Genomic DNA, 25,912 nt, shown 5'->3' with positions numbered 1-25,912 from the left:
TTACGTGTTAGCCGGTACGATGGTACCGAAAATCTGAGCGCGATCCCCCGCCCCACCACGTTCTCAGGGTCAGGTTTGCGTGTGATTTCGTTTCCACGCACGTCTCTGTTTCTGCTACCTTCTTGTTTTCCATTCGGCAAGGTAGTCATAACAAGCCGTGAGGTGACCTGGTAGGTACCAGCGGCTCGTCACGACTTTCTGTCCCCGGGATCCAGCTCGTCCACTCCGAACGCCCCCAGGTGGCCCGAGCTCTCGGTCGGAGAACGGAGAGAACTAGGGCAAACCATTCGAAATCTTAGAGGAAGAAAGGCCTTTTCTAACCAAACAGTCTGAGTTTATAAGGTCCCCCCTGTTTCGCTTCATAACCTCGAATTCTATCTGAACCAGCAAGGTGAGGAATAGGACTGCGAGTAGGACGGTTCTAGTACGTCCAGCCTCCTCCCCCGTACTCAAGGTGGCATTGGTACTTTCTCTTCTCAGTTCCCTCTCAATAATGGTACCGCCCGCGGAGGGGAGACCAGAGAGGTCCTCAGGGCTCGGAGGCCCATTCTGGTGCACAACCACCCCTCCTTCTTTGGTGGGTGGTACGGCCCACTGCCCGCTGATTGGCTGCCGAGGCCCCGCAGTCGGCCTCAGCCCGCCGCGCCGCCCTCAGAACAGCTCCGGCCGCCGCGCCGCCTGGCTGTGGTATTCCTTGTTCTCGGCGGGCTGTGGGGGCTCCGCGCCGCGGCCGTTAGTCATGTCGGGTAGGTGACTCCGTCAGCGAGCAGCGGCAGCGGCGAGAAGGGGCCTGGCGGGGTTGGGCAGCCTTCCCGCCCACCGGAGGGCCCCGAGGGAAAACCTTCGGCCCTGAGGGAGGCTTGGGGTGGGGGGGCGGACGCGCCGCCGCCATGTTGGGCTGGAGGCACGCACGCTCCCAACGCTCTCTGGCTGCAAATCACGGCGGGAGCGCTTCGGGTCCCCTGCCTTTTGGCCGTGTCCTTGGAACCTGAGGAGACTTGCGCTCCCGGGGGAGGGTGTGTGTGAGTCGGGGGGCGGAGGCGGTCTACGCCATCCTAGGGGGCGGGGGGAGCCGCGAGGAGAGCATCAGACTGAGAGAATCGGTGCTTCTGGTTGTCCGCTCCGCCTCAGATCTTTCAGCGAGGCCTCGGGCCAGTCATCTCGCCGCCTCGTTGCCTCAGTTTCCCCACCCGTGAAGTGGAGCTGGGCCTTCCTGACTCACCCGTTCCTCAGGTGGGGGCCTGGACGCCCTGGGAGCCCTTTGAAAGGACGTTGCCTCACACGCCGCCGTTCCCTCCGCCGTAGCCGCCGCGAGTGCAGTGGGGGTCTTGGCCTGTCAGTCAGCTTCCTCCTCGCCCCGCTCTGCCATCCTAACCGCCCGCTCCAGTTGTTGGTCCCCCGAAAGAGCTGGAAGTGAGCCCCGTCTCTTAGTGATAAGCTTCCGTAGGTGTTGGTGGCATTGCCCCGTCAGACGCCCAGCCCACGAGGAGAGCAGCTTCTCCGACGAGCAGTTAAGTGGGCAGAGGCCACCCGTTGTGTGGAGGAGAGAAAGGAGCCTTAGTCGCTCCAGGACAGCCAGTGTGGATCCTGCTAAACCAGAATTTAAAAGTCAAGAAGGTGCAGGTCCTCTGGATTTAGCCGACCTAGCTGATCACACAGGGACCCAAGGGATCCACTTGCTGGGAACCCTCAGGAGCGTTAGGTGTCACTTTTTGTGGCTCAAAACCACGTTTTCCCAAAGCCATATGGTTGGGGTACAGTATGCCTTCTAGTAGAGCCTGCCTATTACGCTCTAAGGAGCAACCTGTCAGTATTTGAGAAATAAACAGGAAAGCCCCGGTAATTGTCATGTAGAAGGATGGAATGGTGTGACCAAAGAAAAGGGACAGTCTGAGGAATCTAAGTTAGCAAGAAGAATTGGACAGGAAAATGATACGTTTCTTCTAGGTTAACGTTGATATTAAAAAGCTAGAATATTGATCTTTTTGAGGGGATAAACCACTGAACTTACCTCTTGATTTCAATTTGTTTAATCCTTCCTCAAACAACGAATAACTTCCAAAGTAGACATTGGTACACCTTTCATCAGCTGCATAATTTGGGAGGAAGTCTGGTAAGGCTCCCAAGGAGGATGTGTAATTTACCAGTAGTTTAAGAAAATTAAAAATCCTGCCGTCATGAAGAAATTGACCAAGTTTCAATGTATACATTGCTTATTAAGAACTTTTGGCCTGTTCTGATTTTAGCAGGCTTAGTATAAACAGTGGCTTGTTTTTGTAGTACTAGGTAGTTTTAGGAGTTTGCAGTTTGTAAAATTCAGGCTTTCCATGTATCATAGTAGAGCTGATTTACTCCTTTAGTGATTTTCATGTGACTGAGATATCAGCTAGTTAATTGCTGCTTTGTAATTTTAGTTTTTTAAAGAAGTACTGAGATTGGCTTTCTTGTGAAAAGTACTATTTAGTAGATGCTTATTTCTTAACATTCAATTAAAACTAGAATCTAAGTTCTACTTGTAATACGATTTATACATTCTGAACTATTTCTGTAAAAGTACTACTTTGACTTTGTATAAAATAATACTTTTGTCTTGTTTTTTTGTTGAATGTTTATGTTAATAAAATTAAAAGATTGAACTACCCCTAAATAGCTAATGCCATCAATAAGTTAAATCCTTTAAACATTCCAGGTTACATTTGTAAATTTAATCCATCAGATCAACTTAACCACTCTGAATGTCTGTCAGGGCAGACTTACAAACCCAGTAAAATACAAGCACTTAAATAGTTGATAAATAAATCAAAATTATAAATATTACAAATCTGAGCCTGGCATTCAGATACTGCTTACAAATGTGAGTTATCTCATTAAAATCACAAGTGAAATAATGCCAGTTGCACATACTAAAAATTACAAAATAAAGATACTTGTCATTCTGGTGATGTGTTAGACCAGGATAATTTTCATATTTACAGACTACCCCCCCCCCCAATAAAAAACATAGCAAAAAAAGTGCAAGCTCCCACTGGCAAAAACGAAGTACAAGCCAGCATGGTAAGGGAATGGAGTTAAATTTGCAGCTGCCCTAGAGAGTAGGGTGTAGGTCTCATCATGCAGAGACATGGATGTTCTTGACAAGGTAATATGTAAGGACAGGAGATGAAATCTTGAGCCCCATTGAGCCAGGTCATGGGAACAGAGACCCTGAAATCCTGGGTTTCTTTTTATTTTTTTTTTAATTTTATTTATTTATTTATTTTTTGACAGGCAGAGTGGACAGTGAGAGAGAGACAGAGAGAAAGGTCTTCCTTTGCCATTGGTTCACCCTCCAATGGCCGCCGCGGCCAGCGCGCTGCAGCCGGCGCACCGCGCTGATCCGATGGCAGGAGCCAGGTACTTATCCTGGTCTCCCATGGGGTGCAGGGCCCAAGTACCTGGGCCATCCTCCACTGCACTCCCTGGCCACAGCAGAGAGCTGGCCTGGAAGAGGGGCAAGCGGGACAGAATCCGGCGCCCCGACCGGGACTAGAACCCGGTGTGCCGGCTCCGCAAGGTGGAGGATTAGCCTAGTGAGCTGCGGCGCCAGCCGAAATCCTGGGTTTCTGAATTATGAGTTTGAAGGACTATCATCTCAGTGTAGGAATGGACAAAAAAAAAAACAAACAAAACCTTCCTAACAGAATAAGAGATAAAAAGGGAAGCCTGGAGGCAGAATGAAAAGTCTCTTGAGAATTTGTAACTTGGACAGGTGCTTCACACAATTTGGGTATTTAGCCTCCAAGAAGCCTTAAGACAGGTTGACATAAAAATTGTTTCTGGGCTGATGATAACTTTGGGGTTCTTGGTAAAAACCTTTTATGGAGGAAATTTTACAGCTTAGATTACAAGGACTCTCAGAAAAAAAAAAAAAAAAAGAAAAGCATTCACAGTAAATGAAATCACAAAACTTTAGGAAACAGTTCACCAAAGTTAATGATAAACAGGATTGCACATAAGTTCTATGTTTCAAATTATGAAAAACCTGAAAGGAGGAAACAAGCCTAAGACCAAGATGTTACCAAAAAAGGCCTCAAATTTTAGAACCAAGTATAACTTCTAGAATTGGAAAAGGTGGATAAGTTGAACAGCAGATCTAGCAGAAGAAATGATTATAGATTTCTAGATGTAGGTTATGTGATCTGTCCTTTAAAATCCAATTTAGAAGGATAAAGAGGTGAAAGTAAAAGCTTGGGAAACATGGGAAATAGAATGAGAAGTCCTGTCATGTATCTAATAGTAGATTGAGAAGGAGAAAGTTGGGGAAGAATCAATAGTTAATTCTCCAAAATAGATGAACATTTTGAATCAAGAAGCACTAGGTGCAAACATGAGACAAAAATAAATTCATATCTAGATAAGTTTTTGTGAAACTGCAGATTATGGAATACCAGTAACCTAACAAATTACGGAACAGTTTAAGATTGGTAGCAGGCTTCTTAAAAGTTGGAAGTAATTAAATGGTCCTCAGTTTGAGGAAAAAGTGGTTAGCCTTAAATTTTGCATGCAGGTTGTAACGGGGCTAGGTATCTTTCAGGCCTTTGCAGAAAGAATAAATAAAATTAAATCCAGAAAATGGGGTTCAAAAACAACGTTGAGTGAGGAAACACTGTAAATAAGCCAGTACTGACTGTAAGACATTGAATTTTATAATGATTAGAGATTCAGAAAGAAGTGAAGCAAAATTATGGGTAAAAACTATGATTGGCGTTGGAGTATTAAAGTCTTTAAATTTCAGTGGGTGTTGAAGATAATGCTTAAAATTGTTTTTTAAATATTTATTTATTTGAAAGGCAAAGTTACAAAGAGGCAGAGGCAGAGAGAGTCTTACATCCGCCAGTTCACTCCCCAAAATGGCTAGAGCTGAGCCTATCTAAAACCAGGAGCCAGGAGCCAGGAGCTTCTTCCAGGGCTCCCACGTGGGTACAGGGGCCCAAGGACTTGGGCCATCTTCTACTGCTTTCCCAGGCTATAGCAGAGAGCTGGATCAGAAGTGGAGCAGCCGGGTCTCAAACCAGCACCCATATGGGATGCCAGCACTGCAGGCAGTGGCTTTACTTGCTATGCCATAGTGCCAGCCCTGATGATAATTTAAAAAAATTTTTTTAAAGAAATTTTATTTTTTTATTTGAAGAGGAGAGTGACAGGGACAGAGAAATCTTCCCATCTGCTGGTTCACTCTCCAAACGGACTAAAATGTCCAAGGCTGGTCGAAGCTAAGCCAGGAGCTTGGAACTGCATCCCTATCTCCCACACTGGTGGCAGGGGCCCAAGCACTTGGGTGGCTTTCCCAGGCACATTAGCAGGGAGCTAGATCAAAAATGGAGCATCCAGATGTAGGATTAGCTTGCTGTGCCACAATGCTGGCATCTGAATATAATTTTTAACTTTCTCAGGAATACATGTTAAAAACTGAATATATTCAGAAAAATTATGTATGATAACTGAGTAAAAGAAGCTGAATATAAATTCTAAAGCAGAAGAAAAGCGGAACTCTATAATAGAAAGCAGGAAAGGAGTTAAAAGGAAAATCATGGTAGAGAGTTTCAGTATAACAGTAGGAATAAATAAAAACTCAACAGAATTGTAAAATACCAGATTTAAAAAGACAAAATTTACACTTTGGGGGAAAAATGACCTAGATATATGCTGCTCAAAAGTGATAATACTGGCCGGCGCCGCGGCTCAATAGGCTAATCCTCCGCCTTGCGGCACCGGCACACCGGGTTCTAGTCCCGGTCGGGGCGCCAGATTCTGTCCCGGTTGCCCCTCTTCCAGGCCAGCTCTCTGCTGTGGCCAGGGTGTGCAGTGGAGGATGGCCCAAGTACTTGGGCCCTGCACCCCATGGGAAACCAGGATAAACACCTGGCTCCTGCCTTTGGATCAGTGTGGTGCGCCGGCTGCAGCGTGCCGGCCGCGGCGGCCATTGGAGGGTGAACCAATGGCAAAGGAAGACCTTTCTCTCTGTCTCTCTGTCTCTCTCTCTCTCTCTCTCACTGTCCACTCTGCCTGTCAAAAAAAAAAAAAAAAAAAAGTGATAATACATAAATTGCATGAACAAGAAATGTTGGAAGATGGAAAAATTACCTAGGCAAACAGCAACCTACGGATGATCCTATAGTTATAATACCAGTCAAAATAAAACTTGAACATTTTTAATGTTAATTTTATGTAATATTAAGGGAAACCACAAAGCTATGTTTGTACTTTGATGTGCCTAACAAATACAAATACAGATGTGCCTCAAAATACAGAAAACAAAAAGGACAGTTGTAAGAAATTTACAAGTGTATTGTCAAATGGGAAATTTTTAGAATCATACCTCTGTAATTAATAGAATTAATAACTAGTAAGGATGTGACCAAACTTTTTTTTTAAAAGATTTATTTGAAAGAGTTACAGAGAGAGGTAGAGACAGAGAGAGAGAGGTCTTCCATCTGCTGGTTCACTCCCCAGATGGTTGCAATGGCCGGAGCTGTGCCGATCCGAAGCCAGGAGCTGGGAGCTTCCTCCTGGTCTTCCACGTGGGTGCAGGGGCCCAAGGTCTTGGGCCATCTTCTACTGCTTTCCCAGACCATAGCAGAGAGCTGGATTGGAAGAGGAGCAGCTGGGACTAGAACCGGCGCCCATATGGGATGCTGGCATTGCAGGCCAGGGCTCTAACCCACTGCGCCACAGCGCTGGCCCTGTGACCAAACATTATTTAGACCAAGGATTAACAGAAATGATACAACTAATGAGCGTTAGAGAACGCAATCAAAATTTAGAAAATAATTATTTTTGTTGGGCACTTAAACTTTTCCCTCATAATCTTTTTTTTTTTTTTTTCATTTGACAGGTAGAGTTACAGATAGTGAGAGAGAGACAGAGAGAAAGGTCTTCCTTCCGTTGGTTCACTCCCCTAATAGCTGCTACGGCTGGCGCTATGCCGATCCGAAGCCAGGAGTGCTTCTTCCCGGTCTCCCATGGGGGTACAGGGTCCCAAGCACCTGGGCCATCCTCCGCTGCCCTCCTGGGCCACAGCAGAGAGCTGGACTGGAAGAGGAACAACCGGGACTAGAACTTGGGGTGCCGGCGCCGTAGGCGGAGGATTAGCCAAGTGAGCCATGGCGCCGGCCTCATAATCTTTTTTTTTTTTTTTTTTTTTTTTTTTTTGACAGGCAGAGTGGACAGTGAGAGAGAGACAGAGAGAAAGGTCTTCCCTTTTGCCGTTGGTTCACCCTCCAATGGCCGCCGTGGCCAGCGCACTGCGGCCGGCGCATCGCGCTGATTCAAAGCCAGGAGCCAGGTGCTTTTCCTGGTCTCCCATGCCTGGTCTCCCATGCAGGTGCAGGGCCCAAGGACTTGGGCCATGCTCTACTGCACTCCCGGGCCATAGCAGAGAGCTGGCTTGGAAGAGGGGCAAGCGGGACAGAATCCGGTGCCCCGACCGGGACTAGAACCCGGTGTGCCAGTGCAGCAAGGCGGAGGATTAGCCTAGTGAGCCGTGGCGCCGGCCCTCATAATCCTTTTTACTCTCTGATTTTGCTTTTTGATAGATTTATCTCAGTTCTTCATGGTTCGGTGAGATTCTGTTTCCTCTTATTTTTCTTATTTTATAATGATAGGCATTGTGGTGATGTACAATTTCTTTTCCATTTCAGATAGCCTTATGCTCATAACAGTCATAAAAGTAGGTTGTATCCAGATTTCATTTAATATTCTTAAAGTTAAGGATTTTTAAAAATCCTTGTTCAATCTGATTAGATATCTTTACTGTAGGAAAAAGCCAATTTGATGTCACCCATTTATACAACCAGTGGCAGTATTTTTGTACCATAGATTTGTATAATTGAGAAACTTAACTGATTCATTTGATTTTTGGTGTGTTTCAGAACAGTTAGGCAACAGTGATTTTATTTCATGTTGGGTGAAGTAGGACCTCAGCAGTTGAGACTTAGAGGTATATTTTACAATTTCATATGAAATTGCGCTCATCACAAACTTAGGTCATTCATTTGACTGTTGAGTAGAAGCTGAAAGGATAGGATTTCCTCAACAATTTTTTGAAGTGACTGATGTTTTGAATTATTAAAAGCTCATAATTCAAATTCTTTTTTTAATGTGTTAATTCATGCTTTTGCAAATTTTTATTACTAAGATAAAAGGTAGAAGCAGGTACTGCTGATTTACTATACTGTACTCAGTTGGCTGAGGCTCTGAAAGCTTGGTAAAGTGAGTTAAGCAACTAACTGCTATTTTCAGCAAGTTTTTTTTTTTTTTTTTTTTAAGATTTATTTATTGATTTGAAAGTTAGAAGGAGAGACCAGGATATTGCATCCACTAGTTCACTCCCTAGATGGTGGCAAAGGCCAGAGCTGGGCCAGGCTGAAGTCAGGAGCCAAGAGTTTCTTCTGGGTCTCCCATGTAGGTGGCAAGGGCCCAGGCACTTGGGCCATCTTCTGATGCTTTTCCCAGGCCATTAGCAGGGAGCTGAAACAGAAGTGGAGCAGCCAGGATTCAAATCAGTGCCCACATGGGATGCTAGCATTGCAAGTGGCAGCTGTAACCACTATGCCGCAATGGCAGCCCATGCTTTTAACAAGTCTTTGAGAATCTTTTTGTTGGTGTTGACAGCCACAGCAGAAAAATACAGAGGAATGGTATATGAGGGTCTTCAAAAAGTTAAAGAAAATGTATATCATGAAAAAATAGTATAGATTTTGACATTTTTTTTTTTTGCAGCAGAATAAACTTACCTTTTAATTCCATCTTGCCATGAACATTTTAAGTACCCTTGTATATATTGGGATTATGGAGATATATAAGAAGATACAGTCCTGTTGATTTATCTTGTCAAAGTGCATATCTTTTTCCTGTTTTGGATCCGATTAGTTTTTTTCTTTTTTTAAAGATTTATTTATTTATTTGAAAGGCAAAGTTACAGAGAGGTAGGTAGAGAGAGAGAGAGAGAGAGAGAGAGAGGTCTTCTATTCGCAGGTTCACTCCACAGATGGCTGCAATTGCTGGAGCTGGGACAATCCGAAGCTGGCCGAAGACAGGAGCCTGGAGCTTCTTCTGGGTCTCCCGTGTGGGTACAGGGTCCCAAGCATTTGGGCCATCTTTGGTATTGCTTTCCCAGGCCATAGCAGAGAGCTGGATCAGAAGTGGAGCAGTTAGGACTCGATGTGGCGCCCATATGAAATGGCGGCACTGAAGGTTGTGGCTTTACCCGCTACACCACAGCTCTGGCTCCCTGATTAGTGAAAATACATAGCTTGAGCTTTTGAGTTGTTGTTAAAGGATGGACTTTGTTTCACATTTGTTCACTTGGTACTTGTAACCATTAGCACACATTTGTAAAGAAGTTCTCAAAGATGTAGTTTTTGTAAAAAGCGAATACCATTTGTATAGATTTCTTCTTGCATAGTATTCAATTTCTAGTTTTTCTGGCTGTAATTAATTTTTGAGATTTCTTACTGCATTTATCTATATAACCTAAAGTCAGTCTTTGAAGGAAGCATATTTTTCAATAAAATTTAAAATTCTTTCTTATGTGTTTTAGATTCTGGAAGTTACGGTCAGTCTGGGGGTGAGCAGCAAAGGTAAAGTATATATACATTTTAATATGGAAAGACAGAAGTGAGGAAAATAGATGAATTTAGTCAGGCTTATCTCTGAGATTTGGGATCTGGGTGCCTTTAAATAATTACATATTAGCTTGTCACAGGGTGAATCAACTTGTGTAAATCCGTGTTTAAGACATTTTCTTGTTTATAGTCTGTCTGCATCAGTAAATACAGAAACCTCTTAGAGAGGTTTGAACATAAATTATATTGTAAAGATTTTTTTTTTTAAGATTTATTTATTTACTTGAAAGTCAGTTAACAAGGAGAGAGAGAGAGAGAGAGAGAGAGAGAGAGAGAGAGGTCTTCCATCCGCTTGTTCACTCCCCAATTGGCTGCAACAGCTGGAGTTGCGCCATTCTGAAGCCAGGAGCTTCTTCTGGGTCTTTCACACAGGTGCAGGGGCCCAAGGACTTGGGCCATCTTCTACTGCTTTCCCAGGCCATAGCAGAGAGCGAGATTGGAAGTGGAGCAGCTGGGACTTGAATCAGCGCCCATTTGGGATGCTGGCACTGCAGGCGGCGGCCTTACCCGCCATACCACAGCACCAGCCCCAAGGTTGTTTTCTTTAGAAAATTTCTTAGAAAAAATAATTTTTAAGAAATTTAGGCGATTAAATGGTTATAGGTTCTTAAGAAAGCACTTAATTTTCTGATGGTATTTAATATGCTAATTTTTTTCAGAGCAGTTTTTCTTGAAGTGCTGTAATAGAAATGTTTAGCATTTTTTAGTGTCTTTATCATGCTCACAATAAAAAGAAAGTTTATTTTTATATGAATGTATGCATGCAGGAGGCTTCTCTTACTTACCAGAATTAGAGCCTGGAATGTAAACCATAAATGTTTGCAGCACAGAGTGAGATACTCAGAATAGCATCTCAGATATCTGGTCATCAAATTTAAGTTCTTGAAAACAAAAACTGATTTGACTTAATTCTCAAAAGGTAGTACTAATCTAGTTGACATCTAGCAATGTTTATTCAATGGAATGTGTTAAAAGTTAAGGGATTATAGCACTTCAGCTCTAAAATAATTGTGTTTTTTTGCACATATTTTATTTTTCTTGAGATATTGGAGTCACAGTGTATATTCACAATGTTTCTGACTTGTTAGAGCTTACATGCTATAAAATTAAGTAAAATTCAAGTACTGGTCACTCAGTAAGTAAACTGTTGACCTATGTGCCAGGTTCCACAACTCTGAGGACAAAAATAATTTCATTCTGTGACAGTAGACACATGCTTCTAAAGGTATTTAAACTGGACTTTTGTGCCACACTGTGCCTTTCCTAGGAAGTTAAATACATTTAACTAGATCTGATAACATTTTATCAAATTAACTATATTTTAACTTAAAAAGTCACCCTTTTTTGCTTTTGCTACTTATTATGGGTCTTGTCATTTTTTTTTTCTTTTTCTTTTCTTTTCTTTTTTCTTTGGTCTTGTCATTCTTATATTGCTTGTAAAACCCTGTTAAGCTGTGAAGGAATGTACGTAATTTAAATGCTGAAAAAATATAAAAACCTCTGTATGGAAGGAGACTTTGCAACATCTTTCTTTTTGTTTTCATTTTATTATTTATCCTAAAGCATAATTCTTTTGGATTTTTTAATTCTTTTTTTTTTTTTTTTTTTTTTTTTTTTAGAGATTTATTTATTTATTTGGAAGTCAGAGTTACACACAGAGAGAGGAGAGGCAGAGAGAGAGAGGGGTCTTCCATCCGATGGTTCACTCTCCAGATGGCCGCAAAGGCCGGAGCTGTGCCGATCCAAAGCCAGAAGCCAGAAGCTTCTTCCGGGTCTCCCACGTGGGTGCAGGGGCCCAAGGACTTGGGCCATCTTCTGCTACCATGGGCCATAGCAGAGAGCTGGACAGGAAGTGGAGCAACTGGGTCTCGCACAGGCACCCATATGGAATGCTGGCTCTTTAGGCCAGAGCATTAACCCACTGCGCCACAGCTCCAGCCCCTGGATTTTTTAATTCTGATGAAGTTTTATTTGTGGGAGACTGTGGAAGCCAAACGTTTGGTATTTGTTTGACATTCAAGAGATCTGAGAGTGACTTTTCATGTCTTTTTTTTTTTTTTTTTTTTTTTTTTTAAAGAATTATTTGAAAGGCAGAGTTAAGGAGAGAAAAAGAGAGAGACAGACAGAACGCATGAGAGGGCTTTCACCTGCTGGTTCATTCCCCAAATGGCTACAACAACCTAAGTCTGGGCCAGGCCAAAGCCAGGAGCCTGGAACTCCATTCAGGCCTCCTGCATGTGCGCAGGGGCCAAGGACTTGGGCCATCCTCCACTGCTTTTCTAGGTGCGTTAGCTGGATGATGGAATGGAAGTGGAGCAACTGAGACTGCGGGATGCCAGCATCACAGGTGGTAGCTTAACCCTCTCTGACATCATCCCAAACCTTGTTTCTGTCTTTTAACAGTTTTTGGTTATCACCTTTCAATTTAAACTACAAGAGACAGGCAGGTTGACAGTTTTTCAGAAGAGCCTTGTATTTGAGATTAGAAAGTCCAAAATGACAACAGCACATTTCTTTCAAGTATTACATTTTTCTTTTACAGTTATTCTTCCTATGGAAATCAAGGGAACCAGGGCTATGGACAAGCACCACAAGTAGGTTGAAATATAAATTGTGTTCTTCGTAGTTATTTTTATCTTAAATAAGTGATGAAGTTTGAATATTTACCTAATTTTCAGAGCTATTCTGGTTATGGGCAAACGACTGATTCCTCATATGGACAAAACTATGGCGGTTACTCCAGTTATGGACAGAGCCAATCAGGTTGGGTCAGTTTGTTAAATTTGCTATTTTGGAAATTAAAATGTCAGAGCCTTCGCTAAATAGTTTACTCATCCAATCTTTAGGTTATTCACAGTCCTATGGTGGTTATGAGAATCAAAAGCAGAGCTCATATGGCCAGCAGTCATATAATAATCAGGGACAACAAAACACGGAATCATCTGGAGGGTAAGAAAATAATAAAAGTACTGAGATTTTTGTTGGGCAGTAGAAATAACACTGGTATTAAATAGATTTATTACCCAAACCTAGACTTAACCACTATTTTAGAAAAGTTTTGATAGAGTATGGATTTTACAGCTTTGTGTTCTAGAGCATGTGGAAATAGCATTATCATTTGGTTTTTATGATGTGATGTTGTTTAGCTGTAATGTACATGATTTAAATGTTAGAAAAATTTGAATCTCTGCTTTATGCCTTAGATTAAATAAAACCTACCTATGCCGTTAGACTCTTCAGTGCCCATTTTTAAAAAATTTCTGTTTTATTTTTGAACCGATGTGAATGTATTCCCTTTTCAGGGACAAAAATATTAATGTAAAAAGTGCCATAATTTATCCACATGTGTCAAATACCCTTTAGTATGTTTTAATTATTGTTAAAGGTAGGTGAATATTTACTAACAAGGTTGTAGATTTTTAAAAAATTTTCAGGTTTGAAAACTTTATTCATACTATTATTTAGTAATAAATAATTTTTAAATTATAATTTACATTTTACAGAATGCTTTTGGCTTCTTGAACTGATTCTTTGGACACCATGAGGTTGTGTCAGTAATTATCTCCATTTTACAGAGGTAAAGAATAGGTTCAGATTATGCAGCCTGTCAAGTTATATAGCTAAAAAATTGAGGCAGAATCAAGGTCTCCAGTGTTTTCCCTTTGCAGTGAAGAAAGTCATTCTAAGTGAAAATCAGTTGAATACATGAATTGGGGAGATATTTGAGGTCAAATTACCAATTTTACAGATATGAGAATGCTTTGAAAAGTTGAAAGAGTGCACAAGTAGGGACTAATAATTAGAAGTTATGCTACATAGGAGGAATAACCCTGCAAACCCTATTGTCAGTTTTAAATTTGATGAGAATCCTTTAATAAGGAATGTAGCTTTTTTTTTTTTTTTTTTTCAAGATTTATTTATTGGGGCCAGCACTGTGGTATAGCGGGTAAAGCTGCTGCCTGCAGTGTTGGCATTCCATATGGGTGCCAGTTTGAGTCCCAGCTGCTCAAATTCCAATCCAGCTCTCTGCTGATGGCCTTGGAAAGCAGGAGAGATGGCCCAAGTCCTTGGGCCCCTGCACCTGAGGGGGAGACCCAGAAGAAGCTCCTGGCTCCTGGCTTTGGATTGGCCCAACTCCATCCATTGTAGCCATTTGGGAAGTGAACCAGTGGATGGAAGAAGTCTCTCTCTGCTTCTGCCTCTCTGTAACTCTGCCTTCCAAATACATAAATAAATCTTTTAAAAAATTTATTTACTTGAGAGACATAGTTACAGACAGAAGGAGAGACAGAGAGAGAAAGTGAACCATCTGCTGATTGACTCTCCAAATGGCTGCAACGGCTAGAGCTGAGGGAGACTGAAGCCAGGAGCCAAGAGCTTCTTCTGGGTCTCCCATGCGGGTACAGGAGCCCAAGCACTTGGGCCATCTTCCACTGCTTTCCCAGACCATCAGCAGGGAGCTGGATAGGAAGTAGAGCAGCTGGGACTCAAACTGGGGCCCAAATGGGATGCTGGTGCTGTAGGCAGATGCTTAACCTACTACACCACAGTGCTGGCCCAAGAATGTAGCTTTGGAAGCATGACATACAAATATGATACAAAGAGAAATGGTAAGTTTGGTTTGTTAACCATTTTATTTATTTGAAAGACAGAGTGACATGGAGAGAGACAGATCAATCTTCTATCCTCTGGTTCACTCCCCAAGTGGGGCTGGGCCAGGCCAAAGCCAGGAGTCTCTAACTCCATCCTGGTCTCCCATGTGGGTGGAAGGGACTCATGTACTTGGGCCTTCGTTTGCTGCTTCCCAGGCACATTAACAGGAAGCTGAATCAGAAGGAGAGTAGCAAGGACTTGAACAAGTCCCCTGACATGGAATGTGGGCATCCTAAGTGACTTATTAACCTGCAGTACCATAATGCCCTCCCCTGACACCCATTTTAAAGTAAAGTGCTAGGGTTTGGACCATGGTCATGTTGTGTTTTGGGTAGGGAGGTGAGGAACATCCTGATATTTATTAGATTATTCTACTCCTCTTGCAGAATAAAATGTGATTGTTAAATTATGAGCCCTTTTTTGTCCCCCCCCCCCATTGTTTTTTCTTCTTTAAAGATTGTTTGAAAAGCAGAGTTGCAGAGCTAGTGTGAGAGAGAGGGCAAGATCTTCCATCTGCTGGTTCATTCTCCAAAATGGCTGCTACTTTGGTTGATCTGAAGCTAGGAGCCAGGAGCTTCTTCTGGGTCTCCCATGTGGGTTCAGGGGTCCAAGGACTTGTGACATCTTCCACTGCTTTCCCCAAGCACATTAGCGGGGAGCTGGATTGATAGTGGAACAGCTGGGACTGGAACTGGTGCCATATGGGATGCTGGCACTGTAGGGGTTGCTTTACCTGCTACACCACATTGCTGGCCCCTGTTATCCTTTTTAAAAAGTAAACCTGGGGGCCAGCGCTTTGGTGCCGCAGGTTAAAGCACTGGCCTGAAGCGCTGGCATCTCTTATGGGCGCTAATTCATGTCCTGGCTGGTCCACTTCCAATCCAGCTCTCTGCTATGGCCTGGGAAAGCAGTACCAAACATGGCCCAAGTCCTTGGGCCCCTGCGCCCACATGGGAGACCCAGAAGAAGCTCTTGGTTCCTGGCTTTAGATCGGTTCAGCTCTGGCCGTTGCGGCCACCGGAGAGTGAACCAGTAGATGGAGGACCTCTCTCTCAGTCTGTACCTCTCTGTGTAGCTCTGTCTTTCAAATAAATAAAAATAAATCTTTAAAAAAAATAAACCTGTTGGAACCAATTAACTGTTGCCTTTTAACATTGCCACTCTGAGAGCAGGTAATTAATATAGTCACATTACTCAAAACCTATTTAGAATTTTCTCTTTGAATTACCAGAAATAAGAGAGCAGATAGACTACTTTTCAGATTAAAAAAATGTCATCACAAAGTGAGTTCCTTTCTATTACCACCAGGCTTAACATTTGAATGATGTATTACTGTTTTCTAAGATACACTTTCATTGAAGATACACTTTGATTGAAGGTTTAAAAGGAATATATTATGGGCTTGCTTCGGCAGCACATATACTAAAATTGGAACGATACAGAGAAGATTAGCATGGCCCCTGCGCAAGGATGACAAGCAAATTCGTGAAGCGTTCCATATTTTTAAAAAAAAAAAGGAATATATTATAGGTTCTAAGTATAATTCTAAGAGAATAGTTTTGATAATACTTTGTACGAATGACATTGTCTTCAAAATTAAGTAATACAGAGACTTTCAGTGTATCAAAAGGTTTCATCTCCTTGCATTTTGTTAAAGAATGGACATTCCTGTACTATGTAACATCTCTCTTTTTTATTCAAAGAGGCAGTAAAACCATAGTTATTTCTTGTTTTTACTAGTTCTAAAGATGCATGTGGTTTTAAGATAATGTGATACCTCTTCAGTTATAGTGATACTGTCTTATGAAGGGCATTTCACTAATGATAAGTGGATTTTGTAGATAAAAAGATTAAGTTGAAAAATACATACATGAGCCTGATTTTGTTGATTTTTAAAAAACCAAATAATTACTATGAGAAAAGTGTTAAATATGACTGAGGTCTAATTTACCAGTCCTCTTACTAATCAAGATACTATAATAATCATAGTCCTTCTATCAGGTCTCTCATGTTCTTGATTTCTGTTTAGCCAAGGTGGAAGAGCACCTTCATATGACCAGTCAGACTATGGTCAACAAGATTCCTATGATCAGCAGTCAGGCTATGATCAGCATCAGGGCTCATATGATGAGCAATCAAATTATGATCAACAGCATGATTCCTATAATCAAAACCAGCAATCCTATCATTCACAAAGGGAAAATTACAGCCACCACACACAAGGTAAGATGTATTGACCTCAATTATTTTACTTTTTCCCCCTTCTTCACAGAATTATTTGTTTATTGAGTTTTGAATTAAAAGATCCATAAAAGGTTTTATCTGTAAAAAAACTTTGGGTGACCTTGAAGAAATATTCTCATGACAATCAAAACTAGTTTATTAGATTTTTCTTTCTGACCTTTTTTGGAGAGTCCCAAGTAGTCACATGACTTTTTGATGGCTGCTAAATGAATTTTCCTTTGTTGTCTCAGTAAATTCTGATCATTTGATGGTAATGTACTATGAGTTCTTTAGGTGATGATGATAGAATTGACTTGAGGAAATTATCCTTTACAAGCCTTCTCTAAGCTCATCTAAAAAGGACTACCAGTCATTATTTCCTTTTTTTTTTTTTTTTTTTAAGATTTATTTATTTATTTGAAAGTCAGAATTACACAAAGAGGAGAGGCAGAGAGAGAGAGAGGTCTTCCATCTGCTGATTCACTCCCCAGTTGGCCGCAACGGCCGGAGCTGCGCCGATCCGAAGCCAGGAGCCAGGAGTTTCTTCGGGGTCCCCTATGCGGGTGCAGGAGCCCAAGGACTTGGGCCATCTTCTACTGCTTTCCCAGGCCATAGCAGAGAGCTGGATTGGAAGTGGAGCAGCCGGGACACGAACTGGCGCCTATATGGGATGCTGGCACTGCAGGTGGCACCTTTACCCGCTACACCACAGCGCCAGCCCCTTCTTTTGTTTTCTATTATCATGTTGTATGTGCTACTGTTATTTAGGAATCTCTTTATACCATGATAATGAGTACTTTAAGGGTAAAGATCCTGTCTTACTCAGTTTTGTATTTTTAGTGCTTAATAGGGCTTGATTCATAGTAAGTGCTCAATAAACATTTGTTGGCTGATAAAATAAGTAAATGATTTTAATTGGAAATTCATTCACTGAATGTCTTCTCTGAGTTTGAAATCCAGTTAGTCATTGTCCATGCTTGATTTACATTTAAGTATTTTTAGGGTGAAAAAGTAATAACTTAAGATTACTGTTATGCTTTTCATTTACGTTATTAGGGTTTTTGCATGTAATGTATTTTAACTTCAGCTGTTCCATATCACTATTTTGCTGTCTGATTTATGGTAGAATGGAATTTGATACATACATAATTCTCAAACTCCAGATGATTTTGTGATGACTTGCATTTGAGTTCTGTGTACTTATGCCATTTTCCAAATATCAGGTGTGACCTGAAGAGCTATTTAAGATTATGTGAAGCCTTTGTCAAGTCAAAATGGTTGTTTATGTATGTAATATTTTTGTTTTTGTAGATGACCGTCGTGATGTGAGTAGGTATGGAGAAGATAATAGAGGATATGGCGGGTCACAGGGAGGAGGTAGAGGGCGTGGGGGATATGACAAGGATGGAAGAGGTCCTATGACAGGATCAAGGTAAGTGTTTAGATACAGATGCCTACATTTCTCTCTCTTTTCTCTCTTTTTTTTTATTGTTGTTACTTAGCTGTTTGATTCCAATACCTAACTTAGCTAAGAGGCTTTAAAAAAAGGGATTATGTTGTGTAGAAGAGGACATAAATTAAAAATTTATTTTCATTCTTAAGATTTCACATGAATTACCTAACAATGGGCCATGTAACCAGTCAGTTTATGTTAAACATCGGTAAAGAACATTCCCTTCCCTTGGTTGTGGTTAAACCACTTGACTGTTTTTCCTGCCATAGCTAGAATTTAAACTAAAAAAATGCCTCTGGGAAATCCAAGTATTTTAACATAAAAAATAGAAGGTAAGTTAATTCTAGATTGGAGGGCAGAAAGGCTAGTCCTTAATCTTAAATTCCCTTGGAAAGAAAAAGTATTAGGAGGCAATAACAGAGTAGGAAGGTAGGATTGGCAAATAAACGGACTAGTTAATGTAACTAAACTGTTTTGTCCCCCTACTTAAGGAAATAATTCTTGAAATGATTAGTGTAACATCACAGACTTTTATCTCAGCTAAGCTTTGGTAAAGGAATGGATTTCTAATTCAGCTTTTCCTTACTGCTAGTATTATTGGGTTTTGGTATTTACTTATACTGTGTATTATGAAAGCTGGTTTTAAAATTGCTTTGAAATAATGTCTGTTAAGTTTAGCACTTTGGCTCTAAGAATGCAAAAGTCATTGACACCGGTTTTCAGATGAAGTTAATAGGTTGCAGGTTTGCATGTAAAAGTGTGACTGAGAAAACAAAACCACTACATACAGACTGTTCCTTCTTCTAGTGAGCTAGGTTGATTTTATTGACTTGGTTGTCTCTATTTTTAGTATACCGTGCTTTGATAGTATGGAAAAGCCAAAGTTAAACATACTTGAAAAATTTTCTAAGAACTGAACATTAAGTTTTCTGATCGATGGCTAAAGTTGGTTTACCAAGTAAAACAAATACATAGTATGCATCTTCATTATCAGAGAGAGTAGTCTGCCATCAGTGTGGATATAAATGAAAAATATAAAGGGATGTGGTACTTATCTTTAGCTAATAGTCTTCCTCTTAGCTAAAACAAAGTCCCTGAAAAAGGTAACCAACAGTTGTATTTAATGTCTACGTATTATGCCTTAGTTAATTGACTCCCATGAAATGCTATATGTTTTATAGTACTTCAGAGGTTTAAGGAACCTTCATAAGGAACTTATAACTTTATTCTCATAAATTTTTAAACTGATAGTGTGGGACTGAGAAGATGGAATTGGCCTTTTCATGAAGAGGAGGGTAGGAAAGTCTTTCTAAATATCTTTTTATCTGTGAATGACAACTCATCTTATAATCTAAAGATTGAAAGGACCTTAAATGATCCTTCTGATGAAGGAAAGAGTACCTTAACTAATCCAATTTTTAAGCAATATAGGCTCCTTGTTGATACATTTCAATATAATTTGTGGCCCAGAAATTGATTCACTGTCAAAGTTTTAGATTATTAAACCTTTGTTTACCCTTAGGAATTCTGTCAAACAAAATCTCATGCAGAAGTTCAATATATATTTGTCATAGTGATGATGATCATATTCAAGTAGGGATAAAACTGGGTGAAGGAGGGATTTGTAGTCTTTTTATCCTTGTTAAATCCTAATGATTGGAATGTTCACAGAGGCCTTTTCTAGAAATCCCTGTGGATAACGATTACGGTCTATATCATGTTGGCACACTTTTATGAGAAAGACCAGATAGTAAATATGTTGGACTTTGCAGATCACATGGTGTATGTTGCAGTTATTCAGCCCTGCCTTTGGAGCCTTACAGTAGCCATAAATATATAAATGAATAAACATGGTTGTGTTTCAAGAAAACTTGATTTATGAATACTGAAGTTGCAAGTTTATATTACTTCGTATGTGACAGCATCTTGTTCAAGAAGTATATTTTAATTTATTGGGTTAAAGCATTTTGAATTTGAATATAAATGCCTAATTTAAAAAATTTTTCCCCCACATTTAGTTTTGCATTTCAGTATCCCAAATATCCAAGCATTTTTTTCATTAGTCTTCATCAACACTCCCATTTGTGTTTCTAACCATCTTAAAAATAGGAAGTTGAAAATCTCTTTTGGGGGCTGTTTGAAAAATATTTGTCATTTGTTGGGTTCATATTTAAATAATCAGAGGTGTGTTTTGTGAGTGAGGGTTGAATGTATGGTGGAAGATGAGTTGTTCTTAGACTTGTAAATTGTGTGGTTGCTTGGCTGGAGGAAGATTCAGACAAAAGGAATCCATCATATTTCTACATACAGAAGAGAGATGTGAAGATTATTGAACTTCAGGAAACTTAATCTTTTTCTTTGAAAAAGCAGTTATAACAGAAAGGCTTAATTTTTTTATTGTCTGAAATTGACATCTTACTGGACTAGATGATAAGGCCATTAATTTGCCATTATTTTTAGTTGTATCATTATGATTAATGCCTTTGAAAATGAATGGAACTTCATAGATGATTATTTATTACTATGTGTTGTCACCTGCTTAATTGTAAAATTAGCCTGAATTTGGCCGGCGCCGCGGCTCACTAAGCTAATCCTCCACCTTGCGGCACCGGCACACCGGGTTCTAGTCCCGGTTGGGGCGCTGGATTCTGTCCCGGTTGCCCCTCTTCCAGGCCAGCTCTCTGCTGTGGCCAGGGGGAGTGCAGTGGAGGATGGCCCAAGTGCTTGGGCCCTGCACCCCATGGGAGACCAGGATAATTACCTGGCTCCTGCCATCGGATCAGCGTGGTGCACCGGCCACAGCGGCCATTGGAGGGTGAACCAACGGCAAAGGAAGACCTTTCTCTCTGTCTCTCACTGTCCGCTCTGCCTGTCAAAAAAATAAAATAAAATAAAATTAGCCTGAATTTTGAGTGTTTTCTCTCTCTTTTACAGAGTTTATTAGAAAGCCAAAGGTATAAGGAGAGAGGGAGAGACATGAGGTCTTCCATCCACTGGTTTGCTTCCCTGATGGCTGAAGTGGCTGGGGCCTGGAACTCCATAAGGGTCTTCCATGTGGATGGCATAGGCCCAAGCACTTGAGCCATCTTCCTCTGCTTCTCCCAGGCGTGTTATCAGGGAGCTGGAATGGAAGTAGAGCAGCTGAGACTCAAACTGGTGTCCATATAGGACGAGTGTCACACCACAACACTGGCTTTGCTCTCTTTTTAAAAAAGATTTATTTATTTGAAAGGTAGAGTTAGATTGGGAGTGCACGCTTCCATCCACTGGTTGACTTATCAAATGGCTGCAGTGTCCAGGGTTGGACCAGGATGAAGCTAGGAGCCTGGAGTCCCTTCTGGTCTCCCATGTTGGTCCAGGGGCCCATGGACTTGGGCCATCTTCTGTACTTTCAAAGGCACATTAGCGGGAAGCTGGAGCAGCTAGGAATCCAGCTGGTGCCCATGTGGGATGCTGGTGTCAGAGGTTGTGGCTGTGCCACAACACTGGCACCTACCCTTCTCTTAGAATGTTTGATTAGCTCTCTTAAAAATGTGCATATGTTCTTTTTTTTAATTTTTTAATTTTTATTTTATTTTTTTATTTTTTGACAGGCAGAGTGGACAGTGAGAGAGAGAGAGAGAGAGACAGAGAAAAAGGTCTTCCTTTGCCGTTGGTTCACCCTCCAATGGCTGCCGCGGCCGGCGCGCTGCAGCCGGTGCACCGCGCTGATCCGAAGGCAGGAGCCAGGTGCTTCTCCTGGTCTCCCATGGGGTACAGGGCCCAAGTACTTGGGCCATCCTCCACTGCACTCCCTGGCCACAGCAGAGAGCTGGCCTGGAAGAGGGGCAAGCGGGACAGAATCTGGCGCCCTGACCAGGACTAGAACCCGGTGTGCCGGCGCCGCAAGGTGGAGGATTAGCCTAGTGAGCTGCGGCGCCGGCCGTGCATATGTTCTAATGACTGTCTAAAACAGCATTGCCCAATAGAAATACAATGTGGATCTCAAATTTGAGCCATATAAGGAAAACTAGAGGTATATATAATTTTCTTGTTTTATTTAACCAAGTTTGTCCAAAATAACATTTCATCATGTAATATAAAAAAGTTTTAATGAGATAGTGTATACTTTGTCATACTAAAACTTAAAAATTCATTTTATATTTTACATTTATAGCACATCTCAGTTTAACCACATAAGTGCTCAGCAGCCACATGCAGCTAGTAGATACTGTCTGTATTGGCTGGTGCAGCTCTGGTATGATAGATTCTTGTCCTTTTGAAATGTAGATAAATAACGTATTCAGAAAGCCATACAGGCAAGATATGAGAGTAAATAAAATGTAAATATAGCTGTATTGAATCCAGTGAGCTATTTACACTTGGAAGTAGTGTTGGTTTCTCCCCTCATAATAAAAAAAGTTGTGTTCTGGATTTAATAGTAAGAAAACTCAAGTACAACATGAGTTTTTAAGTGAATCTTTTCCAGTTTTTAGCTTTTTTCCTTTTTTTCCCCTCTAGATAGTGAATTTTCTAGGAATAAAGTTTCATGCTTTGTCATTTCTTGGCAATTTTAATATGAATAATATAATATTTAATATAAATAATATAAAATAAATTTAGTTTAATTTTTAATGAAAAATTGAGAAGAGATTCTGTCAAAGAACTTTTTTTTTTAAAGATTCATTTATTATTATTTGAGAGGCAGAGAGACAGAAGTCTTCCATCCACTGGTTCATTCCCCAAATGGACACAATGGCTGGAGCTGGGCCCATCTGAAATGAGGAGCCAGAAACTACTTCTAGGTCTCCCACGTGGATACAGGGTCCCAAGGACTTTTGCCATCTTCCACTGTTTTCCCAGGCCATAGGAGAGAGCTGGAGCAGAAGTGGAGCAGCTGGACTTGAACTGGCTCCCCTATGGGATGCTGTGCCGCAGTGGCTTTACCTTCTACCCCACAGCACCGGCCCCAAAGAACTTTGTTTCTTAACAGCACTTGAAATTGTCTTCTCTAAATGTATAATGCTGCAACAGTGATGTAACCCTCAGAATCTAGCATAGAGTGGACTGCTCTTTGTGGGTTTAAATTTGGAAGAACCGTCTCATATATGTCAAGAATATGCAACTAGTTTTCTTATACAGGGGACACTCAGCCAGGAAAATTGAGTAGGCTTATAATATGTCTCTGTTAAATAATATTTTACCTTAAAATGTCCTTCAGGCATTCATAATATGTGCATGTTTATTGTTCTTTTTGGAATGGAAAATTTGTTGTGATATCTTGACTGATAAATATTTTGAGGATCTTGGTATCTTTATTTGCTAATGAGACTTTAGTGAAATGTGGGAAAAGGACTTGTAACTAAATACAGGTTTGGTGGAAAGATTTTTTTTCTTTTTTAAAAAGATTTATTTATTTGAAGTCAAAGTTAGAGACAAGAGAGAGGGAGAGACAGAGATCATCCGTCAGCTGGTTTACTTCCCAGAAGGCTGCAATAACTGATGCTGGGCCAGGCCAAGGCCAGGAGCTAGGAGCCAGGAGCTTCTTTCAGGTCTCCCCTGTGGGTTGAGGGGCCCAAGCACTTGGGCCATCTTCAACTTTCCCAGGTGCATTAGCACAGATCTGCATAGGCAGTGAAACAGCCACGACCCGAACCAGCACCCATATTGGATGCTTGTGTCGCAGGCAGTGGCTTTACCAGCTATACCACAGTACCAGCCCTGGAAAGATTCTTAATCACAGGCACATCTTCTGTTAATTGTTTAGTAGTGAGCACTACATTTAAAGGTGTAAGAAAGCTTCATGTAATTCATCTCTACTAGTGCTTCTCAGACATTAATGATCATATGAGTTCCTCGTGGATCTTACTAAAATGCAGATTCTGATTCTGTAGATTCTGTAGATCTCATTAAGGCCTGAGGTCCTGCTTTTCTGAGAAGCTTCTAGGCTATGCATTTGTTTATGTTTACCTTTTTCTCAAAACATTATTTTATTTATTTGAGAGGCACCAAGACGGACAGACAAATGGAGAGCTCTCTTCCCTTGATTCACTCTTCAAATGCCCTCAACAGCTGTAGCTAGGCCAGGCCATCACTGGAACCAAAATACCTGAGCCATCACTTGTTACCTCCCAGAGTGCACATTAGCAGAAAGCTGGAGTTGGGGACAGAGCAGGAACTCAAACTCGGGGACTCTAATATGGGATTTGGCATCCTATTTTTTTGTTGTTGTTAAAGATTTATTTGAAAGGCAGAGTTAAAGAGAGAGGAAAAGACAGAGAGAGAATCCATCTGTCAGTTCATTCCCCAAATGACTACAATGGCCAGGGATGGACTGATCTGAAGCTGAGAGCTTCTTCTGGGTCTCCACGTGAGTGCAGTGGCCCAAGCACTTGAGCAATCTCCTGCTGCTTTCCCACACACATTAGCAGGGAGCTGTGTCAGAAATGGAGCAGCTAGGACTCGAACCGGCGCCCATATGAGGTGCCAGCACTGTAGGCAGCGGCTTTACCAGCTGTGCCACAGTGCCGGCCCTGGGATGTGGGTATCTTAACCACTAAGCCAGATGCCTACCCTGTACCCTTTGCATACTAAGAATGTAGATTGTAAAGGAGGAAACTGAAACCCAGGGAGAATAATTGTCCAAATTTTCAGAGTTGATTAGTGATAACAAAGAGTATATTTTGAGTTTCTTGGTTTGGTTCTTTTTCAGTATTTCCATATGTTTGGCCATTGTCTTAAGTCTTCAGCTGCTTTTCTTTCCCAGGAAATACTGAATAAAGATGACAAGTTTAAAATGTCATTTTATGGAGCAGTGGGAAATCATAAACCTTTCCAAGTATTGTTTGTTTTATGTCTTTTTGCAAGGGCATGCCTTTTTATTGTAAAAAATTATGTTGCTAGCTAGAATGGAAATTACGGGAACTAACTGATGTATAAAACTGCATATTTTCGTCATGGCCAAATAAACAATTTTGTCTTTTTTAAGGGTAATTAAGAGATATCACTCCCAGCTTTATTTGTATTCACAGTGACTTCAATTTCCTACTTTAAAATTCTACTCTATTATGGGGACTTGAACATCAACATTAGAGTGTGGGCACTAGTTCTTGTCTCATCACTTTTTGGAGATCTAAGCATCATCTTTGATGGAACCTTGATTTCTGATAAGGTTTTCAGCAGTTGAATCTTCAGAACTGTTGTTTTCCCTTTCTTAAAGGATTGAGCAGTGATATGTATGTTATTTAGGAGTGTAAGAAGATTTGGGTACTGTTCTGAAGTCAGAATCTTTAGAGAATAGCAAATTGTATGTTTATGAAGGACACGAGTTTCATATAGCCCTGAAATAGGTTTATTCTCTAAATGGCTTCTTGGAAGTTGTATGAAAATTTTACAAGCAACTTAAAATACATGTGACTATACCTAGGTTGATTGCAGTGGGAAGTATGTGCACATCAAGGTAGTATGTTATTTATCATAAAGGGAGAATGCCTTCTCATTTATTGATTTTTCTCAGGATGACTCAAAAAAGCCATCTGGAATGTAGGGTAATCACTAAAATAGAGGTTTTTTCTTAAGTAAGGGAGACAGACATTTGTGTATTGGATTAGCTTCTTGAGTTATCGTAGAATAAGATTATTAGTAGAAGATCAGATATTATCACTGAAAACTTTGAGTATATTTATTTCCATGTCAGCACATTACTCTTAGAAGATAATGTAGTTCAGTCAAGAGAACAAACTTTTTTACTAGATGGATACTTAAAGACTTTCTTGATAAGAGACACCTTAGATTTCTTACATAAAACTATACACACAAGTACCATTGACCTACTACACTGGAAATTTGCCAGATAAAGGCCTTTTATGAACAGCTACAATAATAGAGTATGTTGCATTCTGTCTTTAATGTGTGCTACTGATCGGCGTACAGAGCATTT

The 25,912-nt window shown here is 40.9% G+C and overlaps 1 protein-coding gene and 1 non-coding gene across 3 annotated transcripts in view; both read left to right on the top strand.

Moving 5' to 3' along the window:
- Positions 1–603: 603 nt before the first annotated feature.
- TAF15 (TATA-box binding protein associated factor 15) overlaps positions 604–25,912 on the top strand; it is a 37,200-nt gene continuing 11,891 nt past the window's right edge. For both annotated transcript variants that reach the window (XM_089317382.1, XM_008271137.5), the window contains exons 1-7: positions 604–746; positions 9,581–9,620; positions 12,208–12,259; positions 12,344–12,428; positions 12,512–12,614; positions 16,348–16,541; positions 17,853–17,973. Coding sequence is in view for 1 of the 2 variants with exons in the window: in XM_008271137.5 (XP_008269359.1) it covers positions 740–746; positions 9,581–9,620; positions 12,208–12,259; positions 12,344–12,428; positions 12,512–12,614; positions 16,348–16,541; positions 17,853–17,973 (602 nt within the window). In the remaining variant the exon portion in view is untranslated. The remainder of the gene's footprint in view (positions 747–9,580; positions 9,621–12,207; positions 12,260–12,343; positions 12,429–12,511; positions 12,615–16,347; positions 16,542–17,852; positions 17,974–25,912) is intronic.
- On the top strand, positions 15,717–15,823 carry LOC127484586 (U6 spliceosomal RNA). Its single transcript, XR_007911638.1, has one exon. It is a non-coding gene; the product is annotated as a U6 spliceosomal RNA (small nuclear RNA).

The sequence above is a fragment of the Oryctolagus cuniculus genome, chromosome 17, assembly GCF_051225735.1.
Source record: "Oryctolagus cuniculus isolate XC-2025 breed Fujian yellow rabbit chromosome 17, ASM5122573v1, whole genome shotgun sequence".
Lineage (NCBI taxonomy): Eukaryota > Metazoa > Chordata > Mammalia > Lagomorpha > Leporidae > Oryctolagus > Oryctolagus cuniculus.
The sequence above is the reverse complement of the archived record's forward strand: the minus strand, read 5'-3'. Positions and strand labels throughout refer to the sequence as shown.